This window comes from Notothenia coriiceps, unplaced genomic scaffold (assembly GCF_000735185.1).
Source record: "Notothenia coriiceps isolate Sejong01 unplaced genomic scaffold, NC01 NC01_scaffold00019371, whole genome shotgun sequence".
Taxonomy (NCBI): Eukaryota; Metazoa; Chordata; class Actinopteri; order Perciformes; family Nototheniidae; genus Notothenia; species Notothenia coriiceps.
Window position 1 is genome coordinate 1 of NW_011352072.1, and position 20,961 is coordinate 20,961.

General features: G+C 38.5%; 1 protein-coding gene across 1 annotated transcript; it reads right to left on the reverse strand.

Annotated features, from left to right (window-relative positions):
* Positions 1–4,142: 4,142 nt before the first annotated feature.
* Positions 4,143–19,627, reverse strand: LOC104952012 (phosphorylase b kinase regulatory subunit beta-like). Its single transcript, XM_010778771.1, has 12 exons — positions 19,538–19,627; positions 19,158–19,216; positions 18,704–18,866; positions 17,181–17,262; positions 16,428–16,485; positions 16,058–16,148; positions 10,477–10,682; positions 9,454–9,588; positions 9,040–9,169; positions 6,737–6,844; positions 5,873–6,013; positions 4,143–5,125 (listed from the first exon to the last, which is right to left on the reverse strand). Exons 1-12 carry the CDS (start codon positions 19,625–19,627, stop codon positions 4,988–4,990), a joined length of 1,401 nt encoding a protein of 466 aa, XP_010777073.1. The 3' UTR covers positions 4,143–4,987.
* Between the last annotated feature and the right edge of the window lie 1,334 nt (positions 19,628–20,961).

The window sequence follows — 20,961 nt, forward strand, 5'->3', positions numbered from 1 at the left end:
GCGCAAAAACCTATAAAACCTTTATGAAATAAAACATGTACCAAGAGGAAAAAAGATAACAGTAAGCAATCATCTAATGCTTAAGACTGTCTCATAAGAATGTATTTGAGCAAACGTGATGTATACAGTTTGCTTGAGGACTAACAGAATATTGTAGCTCACCCTATGATGAGAGGAAACATTAAGAAGGAAGAAAAAAAGGGGGAGAAGGGAAATTATTTGTTTTAAAGTGGACCTATCATGCTATAGTGGAATAATATAGTGTAGGACCATACCTATATATGGCATATTTATACTTTTTATTTTTCAAAATACCAAATGGATCATGCATTTTAGCCATTCCTCATTTCGCTCAATTTAACATTGTCTTTGCATGGGCTGATTCTGTGAGAACAGCACCATCTACAGGCCTGGCATATGTACTACAGCGTCTCCAGCGCTTTGAACGGCAATGTCTGTCTCCTCCTGATTGGTGGAGTTGGCCCAATAGCCGTAGCGCCACTTCTGTGACGTCACAGAAGTGTTCAAATCTGGATCAGTCTGTATCAGATCCGTTGCAGCCCTTTTTAAAAGATTTGGGTATGGAGGAAAATAGAGAGGGTTGTGTTTTCTGACACTTGGTGAGTTCCCTGGAACACCGGGGACACATATTCATGTATAAAAGACGTACAAAAGTGCATTTTGCATGATAGGTCACCTTTAAGGTACTTAACTCCAACCTCTAGTGCCAATATTGGTTACAATAAACCTTGATGGAGATGGCTTGAATGCTGAACTCGATGCTTTAAACCCTAGTCAACAAACCAATGGGTGATGTCTTGGTGACAACGTTAACTTTTAATATACGGTCTGTGGCTGTCTACGATCATTTGGTATTTCAACCTGATGACAGAGCAAGATAAAAGTTGGTCACCAAAGATATTAAGACTTATCCTGAGTGAACACATTTCATGACAATTGAACTAAGTGCCAGAATAAAAGTCAGGATCCTCAACATCCTCAAAAATCCTCTTCTTGAAGACCAGAAGGTTCTGTTCAAAATGTCATAGCAACCTACCCAATGTATCTTGAGATATTTCAGTCCAGACTTAAGTGATGGAACTAACATGGCCACAAGAACAATGAGATTTGTCAGAAAGTCCCACCTACCATCAATGAATGATGTAATGTACATACGATTTATGACAAACACCTGTAGATCGGCCGCATAATTCCGAAGCGGTTGGCCGCTTGCAGACTAAACACATTATAATGGTGTTTTATCTACCGTCTGGCAGTCACTCACATCTCACAGTCAGATAACGGCGAGGAAGGAGGCGGCGGATGTCCTACTGTACTTTAGCAGGAGGTGTCATAGAGATGCAGACGAAGGAAGGCTGTGCGCGCCCCGTGGGAGAAACGATATAGCACATGGAATGAGTGTTTCATCTGTGATTATGCTCCCTCTTAATGTTGACAAAATGCTTCCAGAGAAATATATGGTAACAGTGTCAAGGGATGTGTGCATATATGACGTGAGTTAGTGTGTAGGAAAAGAAGAGAAAAAAAAGATATTAATAATGCTTTCCTACATTTGCCATTGATTTATCTATCACTGCAGTACTTAAACCTTGCCTCTTATTTTACTGGTTCACTGACTAAACACACTTGGGTTTTAAGGACTTCTTATCTTCTCTTTTCCACGCAATTTTGTATATGTGTATCACCCAATTATATTATCTCTAATCTAATTGTATCTAGTAATAACTCATAACTCATTTAATTTTCAAAATCTTGACATTCTGTAAGGCCACTGATCTGTGTGCAGCTTTCTGTTGATCTCTAATGTTCTTTGTTTCTTCTCCATTCAGTCAAACAGCAGGCCTCCTTCCAGCTCCCATCTGGTTGTTTATCTCCCATCTGACAAGACAAAACCACTGTGGCCACTCACCTAGTGTGCCCTTTGGATAGACAATAACAAAGCAATGTGAAGCAGAGGTGGAACCTGAGCTGTGGAATTATGTACGGTTCATTCATTACGGTTGGCAGTACAGAGAACATGTATTATTTCTTAAAGGATTGAAAAGTATGAAGGATATTTTGTGAAGCAGAAATCACCTATTCATCCATTAACAGATATAAACCACATATTGCAGATTTGAAAGGTGCAAAAGCTAATTTTGGGGGTGTAATGTGGAAACGATATATTGTATAATTTTGATGGTACTCAATGAAACAACAGGTCATGGATAACAATCCACATCATTTATTGTTATGTATGATTTAACATTCTTTCTTTTAAACCTCTTAAATAGAAAATCCAGCAAAAAAAAAAGATCATATCTTGAACTCTGCTGCTGCCTAGTGGAATGGTGAGGGATGGACTCCATATACAAAGCCAAAAGTAGAGCCATACTGCACCAAGACAAATATCATGTAGGTCCCTCCATCTGAGTTTTTAACTTATAGTATACTATAAGTTCAAAACTCAGATGGAGGGACCTACTTGATATTTGTCAAAATATCAATGTACTTATAAGTACATTGATATTTTGTTTATATACAATTATAGATATTTATAGATTGTTATGCTTTCAAAATAATAACTTGTTCTACCATCATCGAGCACCGTCAACAAGGTACCCCCGAGGTGTGATTTCCATTAACCCTAACCTTATATAAGCAACCTTACTTTTGGTGCAGATCAAGCTCCCAAAAACAATTAATTCTACAATTCCCGAAATATGACTCATAACATGTTTTTTTCAGGCCTTCTTTGATGTACGGAAAGCCTAAGAAGCAAGTAACACAAATATGGTGGTGATACCAGAGAAAAAAGTCAACATTCTGAGATTAAAGTCTTGACAGGATAATCATTTTAACTTCATGAATGATCATTTGCATGTGTGGAAATATTTTGGAGAAAAACACGTTTTTTTCATCAGGATAACTTTCCCAAGTCTTGTAATATTCATTTTGGCCACAAGAATAGAGGATGTATAGTTCATTTGCAAAACAATTAAGCATAAACTATTTATAAAAAAAATGTTAAGCAATTTTTAGATGCCTTATTTACTGTTGACAGAAAATATTTTACTTTTGGATTTTTCTTGGTTAGGAAGAGATCTATTCAAAAAGACAGGCAAGATCTCCTCTCAACAGAATGCAAGTTGATTTGAATATATTGAGCGTGAGGCAGAACTCATTTATCTTCTTCCTCTGGCTCTCGCCCACCTCTCCACCTCTCTCTGCCAGTCAGTTAGTCAGTCTTGCAGACAGCACTCGCATCCACGAGATGCAGATTGGTAAGGGTTCGGGCTCCACAAGTGGGTGTAACTGGTAGGATCCGATACGATGCCAAACGCACCGCTCTGGGCTCTAACAGTCCAATCAATTTCTGCTGCAATTTCACCCAAGGAACATTTTGGCTTCATTTTAAGTAATTATATATAAATATTTGATATTTTCATAACTGCAGAACAAAATGGGAAATGTTCCAGAAGCATATTGCGAGCTTCACATATACAAAGTGACACGGAGAGGAATTTTTATCGTTTCCATGATAGCTTTATTCTTTGAAACTACAGGTGAGAGTTAAAAATACCTATTTTGAATGACAAGGGCAACACACACACACACACACACACACACACACACACACACACACACACACACACACACACACACACACACACACACAGTTGGGCGTACATCAGAGTGAGTATATTCAGAGAGGCACGCTTTAAAATAAGTTAATCTTTTATCAACTTTTTCTAAAGATGACAGCTAGCAGTTTTTGTTGTTGCCCACATTCAATAAAACAGCATTTTCTAAAAGGTCCTCAGTTCTAGGACTTCAGATGAGTCATTTTCATGCAGAGAGAGCCCTACTTTGAAAATCAGTTCTCTTGAAAACTCTTATTTAGACAACAAAATGTGTTATACCATCACGATGGAATGGCAAACAGTAACTATTGTCATGCAGCAGATTGTTCATGCGGTAAGGCATTCAACTTAGAAACTCAAGTTAATACAACAAACACCTATCCTCAGCTAAATATACTGTGGATTTCAGTGTAAAACCCAAACATCTTTGCAGTTGTTCTCAAACCCACAGATATATTTAAGATAAAGAATAATGCATGTATTCTTATGGATCGTATATTTGTATATCTAGGAGACACATTCGAAAGGCTCCTGGGGGGCATAGGCTATGTCTCAATTTTGGAAACGAAAACCCTCATGATACAACGTGACCTTGAACCGACAAATTGTTATGTAACAGCTATAGGTTGTTGCTGGTGATTAATAGCTTACATCCGAGCTAATTGTTCATTTATTTATTGTTCATAGTGCCATTATTATAATACCCGAAAACATTTAGAAGAACAGATACAAAGGAAATAGTTTGTCATGTTTTTAAATATGTTGATTCCCTTAACTACAGGGACTTAGATGAAACGATTGATGCCACACTCATGTCTGTATGCTACATTTAAAGCTACAGCCAGCAGCCTGCTAGCTTAACTTAGCATACCCCTTTAGCTTTGGACAGAGCAGGGCTGGCTGGCTCAATTTGTATGGTAAGCTAAATGGACATTTATAAGGAAAGGGCAAGATACCAGTAGACTAATTTGCACGCAAAAAAACATGTGTTAAGGTTAAGCAATGTTCTGAGTTCTATAAAGGACAACTGCTAGCATACAGGTAAGGATACAAAAACAGCTAGCTATGTTGCATTTGACATTACTAGCTACCAATGCTAATAAATAACTTCAGCCCCATTAATCAATATTTTTATATTAAACATGACTAGTTGTTGTATTTTAACTTCTCAGATAGAGTATGCTAAACTACGCTATTTCAGATTGTATTGCTGTTGAGGAAATTCAGGGTGAATTTAGAGTTTATCTTCTTAATACATGTGATGAATACTCAGTACCCCTTGCAGGATCATTTGATGACTACACTCCAGTGGGCTGGACTTAGGGTTCAAAAGCATTGTGAATCTAGCTAACAGTGCACGGGTCGTCCTTGCAAGGCTTGAAATCCCCTTGCAGCAGCAAGATCATGACCGCCTTGGTCAGATAGCTGGAGGTGCCTCTCTTTCCCATTGGTTGTGTGTTGTAGAAAGCCTCCATGTCATCCTGGCAGAGGCAGAATAAAAAGGGTTTCAAAAATGGTAAAAAATTGCTCATAAACGTTACATTGAAATGCCATAATAAGCCATAATACATATCTTTAATAGTTGTTTTTTAAAATGAGTTTTTTTCTTACACTCAGACCAAAAGGCTTTCTGGGTTTATTGCTATCTATATTCTGATGTTTTATCTTTTTTTTAATTATTATTTATAACCTGATTAACACAAAACATTTTCCGTCTGTTGATACTATTTTTCTGATTTATGGAGTTAGATTTGAAATTCCCTCTTTAAATCCCTTTGACTCGAACATGTCAACAAAATGAAAAATATATTTTGAACCTGGCCTTTTTCAATTTTCTGTTCTGGAAATGTATACAAATGAGCACATTTTGAATACAAAGAATTGCTATATGCATATTTAAACATCAGATTTGAGAAAACATGTAATGCAAAAAAGAATCAATGTAATGTTAGTAATCATCCGGGGAAGTTGATATCTATTAGTTAAAATGATTACAGTTTTAACCTTATTAATAAAGAACAACGGAATTCTGTTTCTATTAGGCTTTGTAATACAATTGAGTTAAGGTGACCCTTTAGTTTAATTATCTGCGTAGGTCTAGAATACGGGGTTTGGGAGCACAGAAATTTAGAAAAGTGATCAAAATAATTGTGTGGCTGACATTCAGGTCGTTTTCAAATGAGAACATTTTATAATATCTGCACCTGTCTAGAGGCAAGCCACTTTACCTTTTTCTCCATGCCTTCAAAGCGGCTGCAATCCTTCTGGTAATCATTAAAGGCTTCCTTCACCAGACTGTCCAGATCCAACTTGTCAGCAAACTCCAGCTCCGGATTCCTCTCCAGAACTACGGACACCACCATCAGCAACTGCTCATGGAGACAAAAAAAGGCTGTCATAGACCGGAGAAAGTATTCTCTTTTCTTCACTTTTAAAAAAAAGCAAGGAGTCCTAAACTGAAATCTTAAAAATATTATATTTTTGGAGGTTTTCCCTTTCCAGTAGTGTGTTATATAGGTTTTTGTGCACGTAAATAGTTTGCAAAGGCTAAAATCCCAGAGGGACTTTCTATCCCACACACTCCTATGTTACTTCCGTAACATAGTGACATCGCTATGTAACACTTGCACTTCTATTGGCTAGCGTTCCAACCATAGACTATATATATAAAGGTTCCAACACAATCTACCTGACAGGCGGGATATCTCTCAGTGGTTAACCAATCACACCACAGCCGGCCAGTTTACCAATCAGAGCAATGGGCTCTGGTTTCAGACAGAGGATTAAAAACAAATACTGCTAAGGCAGTATGAAAAAATAGCTTTTTGAACATTAAAGCATGTAAACATGTCGAAATTGAACATAATGGGCCCCTTTAAAACATATGGACAGCCAGTAAAGAACGTGGAGTCACCTAATATCCTTGATGCTTGATTATTAACTAGTTTATGCTGCTAGTGCTTATACAGAGATAGGTGATCAATGCCAGAAAATTAAGAGCAAAGTAAATGTCATGTTGAGAATAAATCTATGTAATTATGTACGTAAGTATTTGGTTCCATCTGTGCACTTTGGTGGTGTTTTGTGGTTACCTCTACAATGATTTGTCTGTACTCGGGCAGGACGATGTTCTTCAATGTGTCTTCCACCAGAAGGGAGAAGTTCATCTCATACATCGTCATGTCGGACAAAGTCGGTTGCTGCAGACATAAAATAAAAGTGATTCAAGTGAGCGTGAAGAGATATGTCAGCTGCTCGATGATGTAATTTATGATCGTTGTGCGGATGTGACCGGTATAACATTAGCACAGAGCTATTATAATTATTATTTTTAATTATTTGGTCCTGATTAAAGTGTCACATCTGACTCCATCACTAGGGGGATCATAACACATCAGGTATGGAATAAATCTGCAGATAGAACTTCCTTTCAAAATGAGTGCAAACTTTGCTTTAGACGGCAGTTTTTAATCAAATCTGTCTTAAGCTAAGGTTCAATTCTGCAATTGTGCCCCGATTTCTTCTGTATCATATCCATATACGTAGAAAAAGGTATTTAGGACTTATCAATAAATGTCTATTAAAGCAAGATCATTTGTGACTGAAAATAAAAAAAACCCGGGCCTGTTTGGGATACCTTCGTGCTGTTGTGTCTCGGTTTTATGAACACGATTGTATACGCATCATTAGCTGCTTCATAAGCTGCAAAAGTTACCATGAAAATGTTATGGCCTCAATAAATTGAAAGCCCTATTAATTGTGTCTGCCCCAAGTGTATTGAATGTTTGGAACAAAGTCGTAGTTCAGACAGGCCGACACACATGAAGATGTCCTTATTGGAAGGGCGGACTGTTCAGATAAATGTGAAATTAGTTAAACACAAAAATGCTAGTTACTAGTATTAATACTAGTTTAAGAAAAATGTATAGGGAAAGGTAAATATACCAGTAGATGACAAAATGCCACATTTAAAAAGGTCCCCTATTATATTGTTTTTTATCAATATATTACAGGTCTCAGATATATACAAAACATGTCTCTGAAGTGTTTGGCTCCAAACACCAAACAGATCATTGCAGCATCCCATAATCCCCTCTGTTTCAGCCCTGTTTCCAAAGTGCTGATTCTCTGTCTGTTACTTCAGAGGAAAATAAGGAGCCCCTCCCCACGCCCCTCTGAGAGAGATTTGGTTAGAAAGAACACAATGGTGCTCTTGGAGGAGATTCAGGTGATAAGGTGGGGGGGGGTTACCTTGGTTGGTTATTGGCTAATGGTTACACAAGCCAAAAAATCGTTATGACGTCATAAAGTGATCACGTCATCAGCTCATTTTCAGACAGGTTTTTATATAAATGGATCAGGACAAAAAGAGAGAGAATCTTTTTTCCTGAAACTTTCAGAATCTCTTTAGACAGAGGGGCACATGGTTATGTCTAAAAAACATGAAGAAGTGGATTTTACATAATAGGTGACCTTTAACAACTGCTAGCATACAGGTAAATGATAAAAGCTAGCTAGTTACGGTTTGTGGCAATGTTAGCTAACTATTTGACATGACTAGCCACCAATATAAATAGTTGCTGTTAGTGGAAAAATTATCGCTGTTGTGTGGATTTTGATAAGCACCTATTTGTGCTTTTACTGCTTAGCGCAGGAGCTAATCGAAATACTTTGTCCGGACTGTGACAGGAGCTAAACAAAATCCAAAAAGAAGAAAGTCTGTTCTACTGAAAAGCAACGGTTTGAGCTGCCACAACAGCAATGTCCCTTAAAATGAAGGCAGCACTGTTCAAGGTTTTCTGCATTGTAACTTTCAATTGATTTGTCATTTCCATTTACCGGCCAATAGTTATACTGCCAATGGTGTGTTCCCTTTGGTGTTTACTTCTTGAGTTCCTGTCTGGTTTCTTCTGCTGTTTTCCGTCTTCCAATTCTCTGCGTCTTTTAACCTCTCTCCTTCACTTGCGCTGTTTTCTTGTTCTGGTTTCTTTGCCTTAACAGGGACAGTGAAGCCATTATGAATCCAAAGTATTCTCCTCTTAAAAAATGATTATTCAAAAAGTACTTAATGGTGTTTACTCATCGAGGAAAAATAATGAGTGTTATTTTGGCCACAGCTGATCATTACTTGAAGGGACTTCTTTCTGCATATTGATATGACTGCACATAATTCCTTGATTAGAGCATTTGAAAAGGGCGGACCACTGGATGTACAAACTGACCTATTAGAAACCAATATTCAACTAAGCTGTGTAATCAAGTCTGATGCCAAACCGTAGCTGATTGTATAGCAGCCCACAATGCAGTGTCTCCTTTACGCCTCATTGGTCAGTATTTAGTTAGTAATTCTCCAGAGATGGAGTATTTATTCTGCAGTGTCAGAGGAGGCAGGTACCTGTGGGAGGTAAGTCCCTGCCACCATGAAGCCATTGGGGGTCCTCTCGAGGATCTGCCACACACGATCATAGAAACCCAGAGGGGTCCTGTTCAGAGAGCCATCAATCTGACGCCTGTTCAGCCAAGACCTGATGCCAAAACAAGGGTGGAACTGTTGAATTGACTGAGGGACTAACGGAATATAATGTTAATAGCCGCTAGTCAAGGGAGAATTTTCCATAAGTAAATGTTTGAAAGATAAGATGAGATAACAAGTTTAATAATTCTCATGGGGAAATTGGGTTTTGTGGCGGAAGCAGATGATAAGATATGGATGTAGACATTCGAGAAGATAAAATAATCAAAACAATAAAAGATTATACAACAAGTAAATGCATTAAGATAACGGCACTGCGTCTAAAAATATGTTTACCTGCCGGTTTGCTGAGGCTGCAAGACATCCAGTAAGAGCTGCTTGATGTCACTTGGGGAGAGCTGGTAGATGTCCTGGGGCGGCATGTCCCCTGCCCCGATCTTCAGCTCATGTTTCATAGCCTGAACAATCCATCTGGAAATCCACAGCACAAATAAACATAAACACGAGCAGGCTTTTAAACACCGTAACATTTAACTCTATAAACTACTCTAGGAACTACATTTGGTTTGTCTAAATTCTACAGTGTATCTAACAACACTACTTCCAACATATGCTCAACACGAGTTTCGATTTTTCCTGACAGTATCTTAGCACCAACTATGCCTGGAGAAATGTGTTAAAACTCAGGGGCTTTCATCCATTTACACCTCTAAATTGAGTCTCAGTCAACATCCAGGAGTACTGCAGTGTGGTTAATTTGAAGCATAGATAGAAGATAGATTTTTTTAGAAACAGGCAATCGTGATGTTTGGAGCAGATAAAATAAAAAAAGGAAAAACAGCTGCAGCCTCAAATGAGGGCAACGGTCTCAAATTACTTCAGGATTTATTGAGTTACCTGAAAACCAAGTTAGGAGAATTACAGCAAAGAATATATGACCACATTTAAAAAGAGATCTCAGAGCACTATTACAACCATCTACTTTCTACATTTTTGTCTTAAATAATTCCAATATCCACCACTGATGAATAAAGCTAAGGACAAAGAAGAAGAGAATGGAAACCTTGTGATGCAGCCGCATTGCTCATTTCCATATGCGTAATTCAAATATGGATACAAAATATCTTCCTTTTCAAAATTCTTATTCAGTTCAATCTTATGTTATGTATTATACTTTCTTATCTTTATTTTTGTATTGTTTATCAAGTGTGTTTTATTTTTCACAATTTTTTCCACTAATCGTGTCATTCTTTCCCTGTTTTTATGCTCACTTTATGAAACATTTCCATTATAATAAGTCAGTTTATTCTGCATGTATGGTATTAAAGGTGTTTTATAAATAAAGTGTATTATTATTACCCGATTCTAATCTTGAGCATGCCGCTGAACAACTCTGGGTTGTTGGAGATGATCCAGCCGATATGGATGACCAGCTCCTGCTGAAGAACGGCCTCTCGCTCCCCCCCATGAGGGGAGCACTTGCTGTAGATGATGCCCTGGATCACCCCCGGCGATAGTGGGTTGGAGATCACCTCCTCCTCATGCCCGAACAGGCCGAGGGTCACCTGGTAATCACAGGCATTATCACATGCACACACACACAGAGGCAAAGAGCATATACCAAACCCTCATACAGTTAGAAAGTTCTCTGTTGCAGAATAATACTTGTGTGTAACATCTCTAAGCTTTTGTGACTTTGTATGAATGTTTCAGTGCACATGTATGTTCATGCATTGTCTGCCACGTGCGCACTTCTCCAAGGTGCAATTCCTAGAAGTATCTTTGTTCTATCACTCTGAAATTGGCCTCCTCTCGCAGAGTCCCATAAAAGTGAGTCAGAAAAAAAATACAGATCTCAAGATTACCCTTTTGTATTTTGCTTCTGCTGAAAGCCATCTCATGAAAATTACACGTAGCCAATCTTCCTGATGGGAGAACACACTTTTATCCTTGCCTTCTGCTGATGAAATGCGGCACTTTGAAGATGTATCATTCATCTTTACATCAAAACTGATTGTAACTGAGCAAAGTACAGCCTGCAGCTGGAAATGAAGTTCGGAAAAAATGGGGACATTCATTGTGGAATCGTACCATTGCCGAGAAATATAATCAAAGCTAGAGTCAGAATTGGCTTAAATGGGGTGGTGCCTCTTATTTCCTCCAACTGAGCTGTTATTGTAAGGACACAGAGAGGAACGCAGCCTTCTCAAATTTTAAATCAGCTTTTCCAATCATGTTGAGAGGAGCATTCCCTCAGGTAGGCAATCTATATGCAGATTCACACCTTGAGCTACTTCAGCATAATGAAATGCCTAAAACTGCACAGAAGGGTAAAAATTAGGCGAGATAACTGACACTCTCGAGTGGAGGCTAATCTCTGAGTAACACTTGACAAGAAATGATGCACCGGCTCTCATCGAGCGCGAGGGAGTGGCGTCGGACAAATTCCCAGGTCACAATACATCAGTCGGCACATTGAGTGCGTCTAGACACGTGGACATGGGGCATATTAGAATTCTGTGCTGGTCACACTGCAGCCTTGCTACAATTACACACACAAGATGGAGGTGAGCTGTGATGAGGGATGTGAGCATGCAGCTACAGCAGATTTAGTCATTCCCATTGGACGGCAGCATGAAAAACTTATGATATTACCAATTTCTCTTCTTCTAATTAATCAGTGAACATTAAAATCATTGTGCCAACATGCCATTTTCCCATCAGAACCCAACATCATTTGTACAAAAGGGATTCAACTACTTAGGCTTACCTGCTTGCCATGCACTAAAACACTAGTAATACTGGGGGCAAGGCTGTCCACTAGCTTAGTTAAGAGACTGGCAGCAAGACGGACAACAGACCTAGTGGGCGAAAAGAAACAAGAACACTCTTTTCATCATGACAGATAGCAAGGAACAGCTAGGGCTTTAGCAAACTAATTATATAAAAGCTGTCCAGATATGGGTTTAGGATTAGCATTACTTTATTTCAGCTTCGGTTGAGACTATCTTGTAGACTGTATGTGACTTTTACTTTCTAAGTTGGATCAATTGTCTTGTAAATATGGAGTATGTATGAAAAAAACGACTCACTGGCCACTTTATTCGGTACACTTCAACTGCTTGTTAATGCAATTATCCAATTATCCAATCAGCCAAACAGGAGTCAGCAACTTAATGCAAGTAGACTGCATTATGTGTACTAATATTATATGCCTACGGGAGCTATTTGAGGGTAGTTTTCTTGACCAAGGACACATTGCATGCAGGGGCTGGAGTTGGAACCACCCATCGGTAGAGAGCCATTTACCCCATGAGCAACAGTAACTCTAGACATTGTCAAGACAACCAGCTGAACTTCAAAATAAGCTTCAGAATGGGGAGAAAAGGTGATTTAAGTGACTTCGAACATGGCATTTCTCAGGATCTACTGGGATTTTCACGCATTACAACTACTGGGTTTTATGGAGAAAGTCGGTAGTTCTGGCCAAAGAAAAGCCTGGTTGATGGTAGAGGCCAGAGGAGAATAATCAGAATGGTATTAAAGCTGACAGTAACTTAAATAAACCCTGGTAACTACAGATTTTAGGGTTAGGGTCTCTGAACACACAACACATTGTTAGGAAAAAGCAGGATAAGACCACACCACTCCTATGAGCTAACAACAGGATACTGAGGCTACAATTGGAATGGGCACTCCAAAATGGACACGGATAATTGGAAAAAAGGTTGCTGGGTCTGAATAGTCTCGATGTCTGCTTTGACATTCAGATGGAATGTAATTTGATTTAAATAACAAAAAAGTACGAGTTGAGGATTGTTTAAATGCCACAGTCAAATGGCTACTTTTCGAAAGATGCACATTGGCACAAAGCTCAAATAACCTTAAACTGATTTCTTGAACATTTCAATGAAATCCTTTCATTTAAATGTCACCAGATCTCAATCCAAAGGTCGCGTTTGGGATGTGTTCAAAACTGGAGATCAGATAATGGACATCTTTGCAGCAACTGTGTGATGCTATTGTGTCATCGCGGACTAAAATCTATAAACAATTTTTCCAGCACCTTGGTTATCTATACCTCAAACAATTAAGGCAGTTCTGTCAAACCCAGTACTGGCTATACAGTAGGTGCACCTCATAAAGTGACTAGTGAGTACAATGACTGCAGTGGCCAAACAAGATACATTCAAACATTTGAATCAGTCATGAGAACATTTTTTAAATTTCACTAACAAGATAAAAAGGCTGCTTCCTTTTGTCATTGTAGCAGCTCAATGCCCCTGATTTAAAATCAACACATCTGAATAAAATTGGAAACATAACCTGCTAATTCGTTTTTTAATGAAACCTTACTGAGAGATAAATGTGTTGGTCCTAGTACTAATAAATGCATTTTTTCAAGTTATTGAAAGCCCAAATAAATGACTAGCTTCCTATACATTTTTTTAATGTTCACTAATTGCAGTTCAATATTCGCAAGAGTCACTACTACAGCCTTCAAACTGCCTCCTCTGGACTTCAGGATCCTCTGAAGGACAAAGCAGCACATGAACACTCAGTCTTCAGATGGTAGCCCATACACACACACATGGAGTTGAAGCCATCCTCAAAGAAGCAGTGAACAAATTAAATAATTTAATGAATGGGGTCATGAATATATTGAGTCGAAACACAACATCTTCTTATTATATTCTATTTTATAAAACTCTTGTTTCGTGTGTGCGTGTGTGTGTGTGTGTGTGTGTGTGTGTGTGTGTGTGTGTGTGTGTGTGTGTGTGTGTGTGTCTGTGTGTCTGTGTGTGTGAGTCTGTGTGTGTTTATTCAGTGCTCAAACCCAAGAAATACCTGAGGCACATCTTGAGCACGATGAATAGAAAAGCAACAAGCCTTAATGTTTAGAAGGCATGGAGTGGTGTCAATCTACTGATGCTTTGTTGGGGAACCCATTTCAAGCTTCACTTCCTGGCCCATGTTAGGTAAATGAGAAAGTAAATTGAACTGAGTATTGATGCCTTTTCCAGCAAGTTGGATATCAGCCTCAAGGCTTTTGTATTCACTTTATGGAATAATCTAATTTCTCTAAGCTAAAATCCTATTCATTACTACAGTAAACTGCATAAAATAAAATAGTTGTCACAGGAAAAGAAAAGGAATGTAATCTTATACTAGCAAAAATTAAAACCATGCCACGGAAACAGAAATCACAGTCCAATATTGAAAACCATCCATTTGGTCAATTATAGTTAAATAAGGCCAGCAATATACAACAAAATGAAATCTTTACAGCTTTGCTAAAACAGAACCGTGGATTAATGTTTAACTACCTTCTGCAAAGAATAAACGATTTGTGGCTTTGATTGCTGTTTTGTTTCCCAGCAGGATTACGGAAAAACTACTGACTTGATTTTCATGAAACCTGTTGAAAGCCATTACATTTTGGATGGATTTGAGTCACAAGGTGGACACATACATTATTTCTCACTTAAATATTGTTTTCTACTACCCAGAAATTGAGTATTTTTATGACTGGCTTTTGAATCGCGGTTCCAAGCATATCCTAGCTTTAAGAAACCTGAATATTGAATCTGGGGTTATCCAAGAGAAACAGAAAACTCAATCTAGGCGCCCACAAAACTGTGAGATGGCTTTGGAGACAAGCTAATGGCCTTACAGCGCCATATTCAAAAGCTAACTTCTATTTCATTTGGAGTATACAGCCAGCCTTAATCATTGTGTGATGCTGCCATAACAACCCAGTCTCACGGCATTTCGTGTAATAGTCACAAAATTAATTTAATCTATTCATTCGTGTTCACCAACACGACTTTCCCTTTTTTTCGTGTCACACAGAACGAAAAGCAATGTATTTCTATTGGTAGTATGTTTCGTGCCTGCACCACGTCCAGTTGGGTCTTGGAAGACCGGAAGCTGTGTGGTTCATCAAAACATTTTCTTACTCAATATCAAGCCCCGATTATTGTTTTTATTTTAAATTGTATAATGTCAGACTTATATTGCCGTCCGCGAGGAAAATAAATGGGGCTCAGAGTCTCAGAATACTGAAATCTGTATTTTTTTATATCTTTTTTTACTTCTAATTTGTTATTATTTACATTGCTTTTAAAATCGTTCTGTGTTACACGAGAAAAATGGGGAAATCGTGTTGGTGAACACGAATCAATAGATTCATTTCGTGACTATAACACGAAATGCTGTGAGACTGGGTTGGCCATAAGACAGAACAGAAACGACAGTCCGGCCTCTGTGATGGTTAATGGAGAGAAAGCAAACACCAACTACAAGCTCCTGTAGGCCTACACATCTGAGGAAAAGCTGCTAGCTTAGCCAAACTCATGACCGTGTGAGTGCTAGCCCTGATTGTGCTAAACTTGGTGGTTTAGCTATAATATCTTTAGCATTTAACAATTTAGCAAGGGACTAACCTACTAGCCTACTACCGCATTACACCAACGGTTACCAGGGTTTCAACTGGTCATTTGATTGCAGAATGTGGGATTATCTTTACGCAATTGCCTGATTAAAGTTGAGTTCAGTCAGTGTTAACTGTTTTATTTGAAGGTTTGCATACATTTTTGGGACGTATTCTACAAATGTACAAATTGCTTTCATTATTTTATTTAGCCATTCAACTACATTTAGGCTAACACATTTAGCTTACGTCTTTATTTCAGTTAAGTCATAAACATAAAGAAATAAAAGCCTTTTTGAAATATTTCAATAACAAATAAATAAATAAAGAAACCTACTGTATACAATATTCTTATTTCTGTCTCTGTAAAGCTCTGTTTGTTGGATCTGAGGAAACACAAAGTAGGAACGGCTGACCCTCACACAGATCTCAAGCTAGACAGCTAGCTAGCCAGCTAACCGGGAGTAAACATGCCGAGTCTTCAGTCCATCTCTTCCTGGACATTACCTGTTTCCCATGCACCAGTATTGTGGTGATGTGAGGAGCTATAGAGCTGGCAAACTTCTTGGTAATGGCAGCAGCATGGCGCACTACCAGCCTACAGTTTGGCCAAATTAAAGTGTCAGCATAAAACAAGGTTTTTGTGAGGACGCCAAACAGAGAAAACAACAGGGAAAGAGACAAGTTATTTGGGTTATGGGGACCTGAAACAACATAAACTGCAAACCCTAGCATTCATGTTTTTTTTTAGATCTGCACACTTTGGTAATCCTCTATGCATTTGGACTCCATAATAAATCAACTAATGGCAATGAAACATTCATTTAAATGACAGACAGGAGGGACATTTGTGTATGTATGTGTGAGAATATCAGACCAAAGCTTTCTGCTGCCAGCTCTTCTGTAGAGTCTCTCAAGTTCATCCGTCAGGTTCTCTGGAAGCAGAGAAATGTTTGCCTTCATAAGAACATATACTTATATGCAAATGTATCCTCCATTCTTGCATTTGTACTAAATGATTTTTCCAGAGACTTGGGATCTCTAAGAAACACAACAAACATGGCGTTGGACTGTGGTGGGCAGCTGGTTGCACTTATCTGAGCTGATGATTTGTAGAGAAGAACAAAATAAGTGAGAAAAAGGGCTAACAAGACTACTTCAACATGGTTTATACATTTTGCAGCATTTAGCTACAGATGAGCGGGAAAATATTAATATTTTCTTGTTAGTTTCAAACAGGCTTAGTTCAAGCTAATGCTGCAAGCTAACAAGGAGTGACGCTTTTATTTTATTTATGATCAATATTACATCACTGTTCCTTTCAAACTACAGGGTTTCAGTTGTAAAAAATCAAAATTGGAAAAAGTCTGATCCAGTTAGTAAAATAAAGATTAGGTGTGTTAATCCCTCACACCACAGGATCACTTGAGCAGATATCTGGAACAGTATAGCCTTTAATCATAAATACTTGTGCGAAATCTTCCCAATTGATCTTTAGTGTTGGGCCAGTATATCTCACATTGCCTGTGTGTGTGTGTGTGTGTGTGTGTGTGTGTGTGTGTGTGTGTGTGTGTGTGTGTGTGTGTGTGTGTGTGTGTGTGTGTGTGTGTGTGTGTGTGTGTATCCTTACCATCTTTTGCAAGGTATGCCGGGCCTTCTCTCCTCAGAATGATGCTTGCAAGCTGAGCCTGACTGGCCAAGCAGTCGCAGTCCTGAAAAATTACACACACAAATGGGGAGACCCGTTACATCTACCAAAGCAAAAACACTTAAATACCTTTTTTGCACTCAGCTACATACATTTTCTGTAACACTAAAAAGCCGTAATGAAACTTCCTTGAGCCTGAAATCTAAAAAATAAAGCATTTTAGCATGTCATAGCAGATTGGGGTAAATTATTTATTATTACTTTAATACTGCCACTATCATACTGTACCTAGATAATTAAAAACAGAGGGACATTTAGAGTGTTCATTACAAAAAAAAAATGTTATTTGTGTGATGGAACCTCAAAAACACAGTAGTCTAAACATTACACATAACATTTTAAATGGCCTGTTGGGCTTACGATTTGCCTCCAATAGGCTTTTTCGTGGGTCATACCATGCTTCCTATGCCTTCCGAAGTTCTGACTTTGTTGGTCTAACCACGACCAAGGGCTCAATTTGAGCAACTTTCTACCGGGCCCTATGGAACCATTTTGCCTGCACCAAAAATGAGACCCCTAACAATAATTTTTTGACAATCTACTTAAACTGCTTCTACTTCATCTGATATTACTGCTAAAATGACTACTACTATACTGAATTCCTCTTGGAGCCTACAAACATTAACTGCAGCAGGTGTAAGTGGAGGTATGGATTTTTCGAACACAGAGAAAATATTTAGGTACAAAGCCAGATTGAAGTGCTGTTCATTCTAACAAGACTTGAATGGACAAAACCTAAACTTGAGGCAAAAATGTTTTTCCATTGTTATAAAGAAATAGGAGACATTTGGCCAAGTGAGCATGGGCAATGTCAATGAGTCAACAAGGGAGGCAGGGGGGGGGAGGGGATAAATGAATTCTCTTTTTTCTGAGATGAGGAGGCAGGCAGACTAGCTGGAGGAGGACTTGAGACTTGTTTACCCTTATTGATAGAAATCCTGGGTATAGAGAATATATTTTCATTATATCATTTCTAATGAATATATATATCATCTGTCTAGGGTTAGATGTTTCAGTTTTTCTGGCAGGACTGCTGCATGTTTGACTGTAAGTGGTTTAAAATGGAGAGTTCCCCAGGCTGCTGCCCTTATCACAGCTAGAATAACTCACACTGTTTACCTGGGGATGGCAGCAGACAGTCTCCCCTCATACACGTCAAGTACTCAGACACTTATTTTCACCTGCCACTCCGACTTGGCAGTGACAAAGACTTGATGGCCCGTGCAAACAATACCTGAAGTGTATTTATGGCAATGTATTACAGGAACAGCGCCAAGCTCAGGGAACACCGCTCAAGATTTACACATGGACAATTTTGTTATACAGGAAGGATTTATACATCTATTTTGTTTATCTTTTGTGTGAATGTATTGTCAACTTCATTATGGAAGCATAACAATTAAATAAATATAATTAAAACTTCCCACTAAATCTTATAAACTCACATGGAACTTCTGGATGATCTCATTGGTTGGCTTCTGCAGCCACTCCTCCACGTCGATCTCCGGCTGCTGCTCCAGGTCAGACACGTTGGGGGTGCTCATCTGTCTCTTCACTTTGGAGTGTTTTGGCAGCTCCAGCTCCTCAAAGCTCTTAAACTCTGGGATCCTATGCACACACAAGGATGCTATTAGTATAAAGACGGAACGAAAGATTCATATACACTTTTTCCATTTTGAAAATTCACAATTGAAGCAACAATCAAAACAATGCTGCCGTCATTCCTTTGACATTCTGTTATTTTTTTACTGATTTATTGATTCTAAACTCATCAAAAACCAAGGTGGGAAACATGCATGACTAGTTCCCTTTGTCGATTTCTTAAATGGAAGCTTTTTCAAAGTATTCTGCTAGCAGATAAACTGACTTTACAACATAAAGACTAGAGGAAGGTCTTACTCTGCCTCGTTGACACGCAGGAAGTCCAACTGCTCCACCACAGCTCCAGATATCAGGGTCTATAGGGGCAATGAGAAGAAAGGACAAATTAAGTGATTTGGAAAGGGATTATTAATATATTTACACTGTGATGAAATTCTTGGAGCAAAGAAACAAAACACAACGAGTATAAAGACTGATATCAGTATAAAGTATAAAGACATTTGCTAAGACACCGTAGTAACATTGCCTCTGCCATAACCAACTGTGAGGATCCGTCCCCTAAACTGCTCCTTTTCCCACAGAGAGATGGTAATCAAACATTCCACCACAAAGAAATTACCAGTAATGTGTCTTGCAGCGAAGTGGGATCCAGAAGACCTCGTTCAGATTAGGTTTACTCTCAGATACATAGCATACTCAATTCTGAGCATTTTGAAGGGGATGAGGAGATTGTTTGCAACCTCCTTTAGAAGGAGGAAAGGGGTCATGTCTTACACAGCTGATGAGAGAGCCTGAGAAAAACAGACCAACCCTAAGGCCAAATGCCTTCTGCATTACAGAAACAGAGTAATATACCAGCAATAAACACATTTAAAGATTTGTAGAAGGTAATCATACTCATTTTGGAGCCAAAAACACAGAAGGCGATAACCTACAGCTATAAATGCCTGAGATGAGTTTTGTCAGCGGAGACAGGGTACAACACGTCCGTTTAAATAATGCACTTGCAGTAAAAAGGTGGAGCTCAGTCTACTGTTTCAAATGTATAAATATGTACAGCAGTGACAATTTACTGTCTAAAAGGAACATTTTTAGTATTTTAAAATCATATGTAGCTGTGTAGGAGCGAAGAGTGCAGTTTAATCTGACTTGCTCCTCGGGTCTAAATGTGATATTAGCCTTTCCAACTGAAGTCGAAGACAAAAATAAGAGGATAAGGAAAAGAGAAATACTGCTCCACATAACAATGAGGTCTGTGATGAAGAAGATAACTGTTTCAAAGCTGTAGGAGTTAGCTGTGAAGTGAATAGCAAATAAGCTAAGGCAAGGAAGAACTTTTTAGAGGGGAAAAGGAAGGAGGATATAAGGAGGTCTCTGCTGAACACCAACTCGCACTGGGAGGCAAGATACAGTAGGGCTAGAAACCATTTCATAAGTTTGACAAAGCAGTAAAGTTATCAATGTGAAAATAATTCTAATCTACCTTGGCCTAATTTTTTATTTATTTGCTTCCTTGAGTTGAAATCCTACAATTCAAACCAATACAGTCCAAAACTAAGAAGTATGTGCAGTAAACTTTTTATGGCTAAATAAATGAGTTCTGCTGAAAACTTTCCAATGAGTTCATCATCTTCAGATATGACATGAACAAGGCATCCAGCAACACAAAGTATGTGTAAGCAGTGCTACAATTCTACTCCGGTTTAACGGATATTAACTTATTTTTGACTCTTGTGGACAGTGAAGACAAGGGTTAGGGTTAAGGTGTGATAAGTGCATTAGTTAGCAATTAGTTGTCTCTTTGCTCATCTAGGAGATACTGAGAAACACTTTCATTCATTCAGAGTCTTGTTTGGTTCTGCCTGATGAATGTAATTCTAATAAATACTCCGCTTGTAGTTCAGTTTTTGGTCTCCACCAGGAAATATCAGGCTCTTTAGCTGCTACATGTACAATATATGCTCCGCTATGTTGACCAGTTAGTGGCATTGTCTTTCTATGATTTGGTTCTAGGCAGGTTCAGCTCTTCTGGTAGCAATCTTAAAGGTCTCCTATTATGCTATTTTTAGGCATATATTATGGGTCTCAGATATATAAAAAC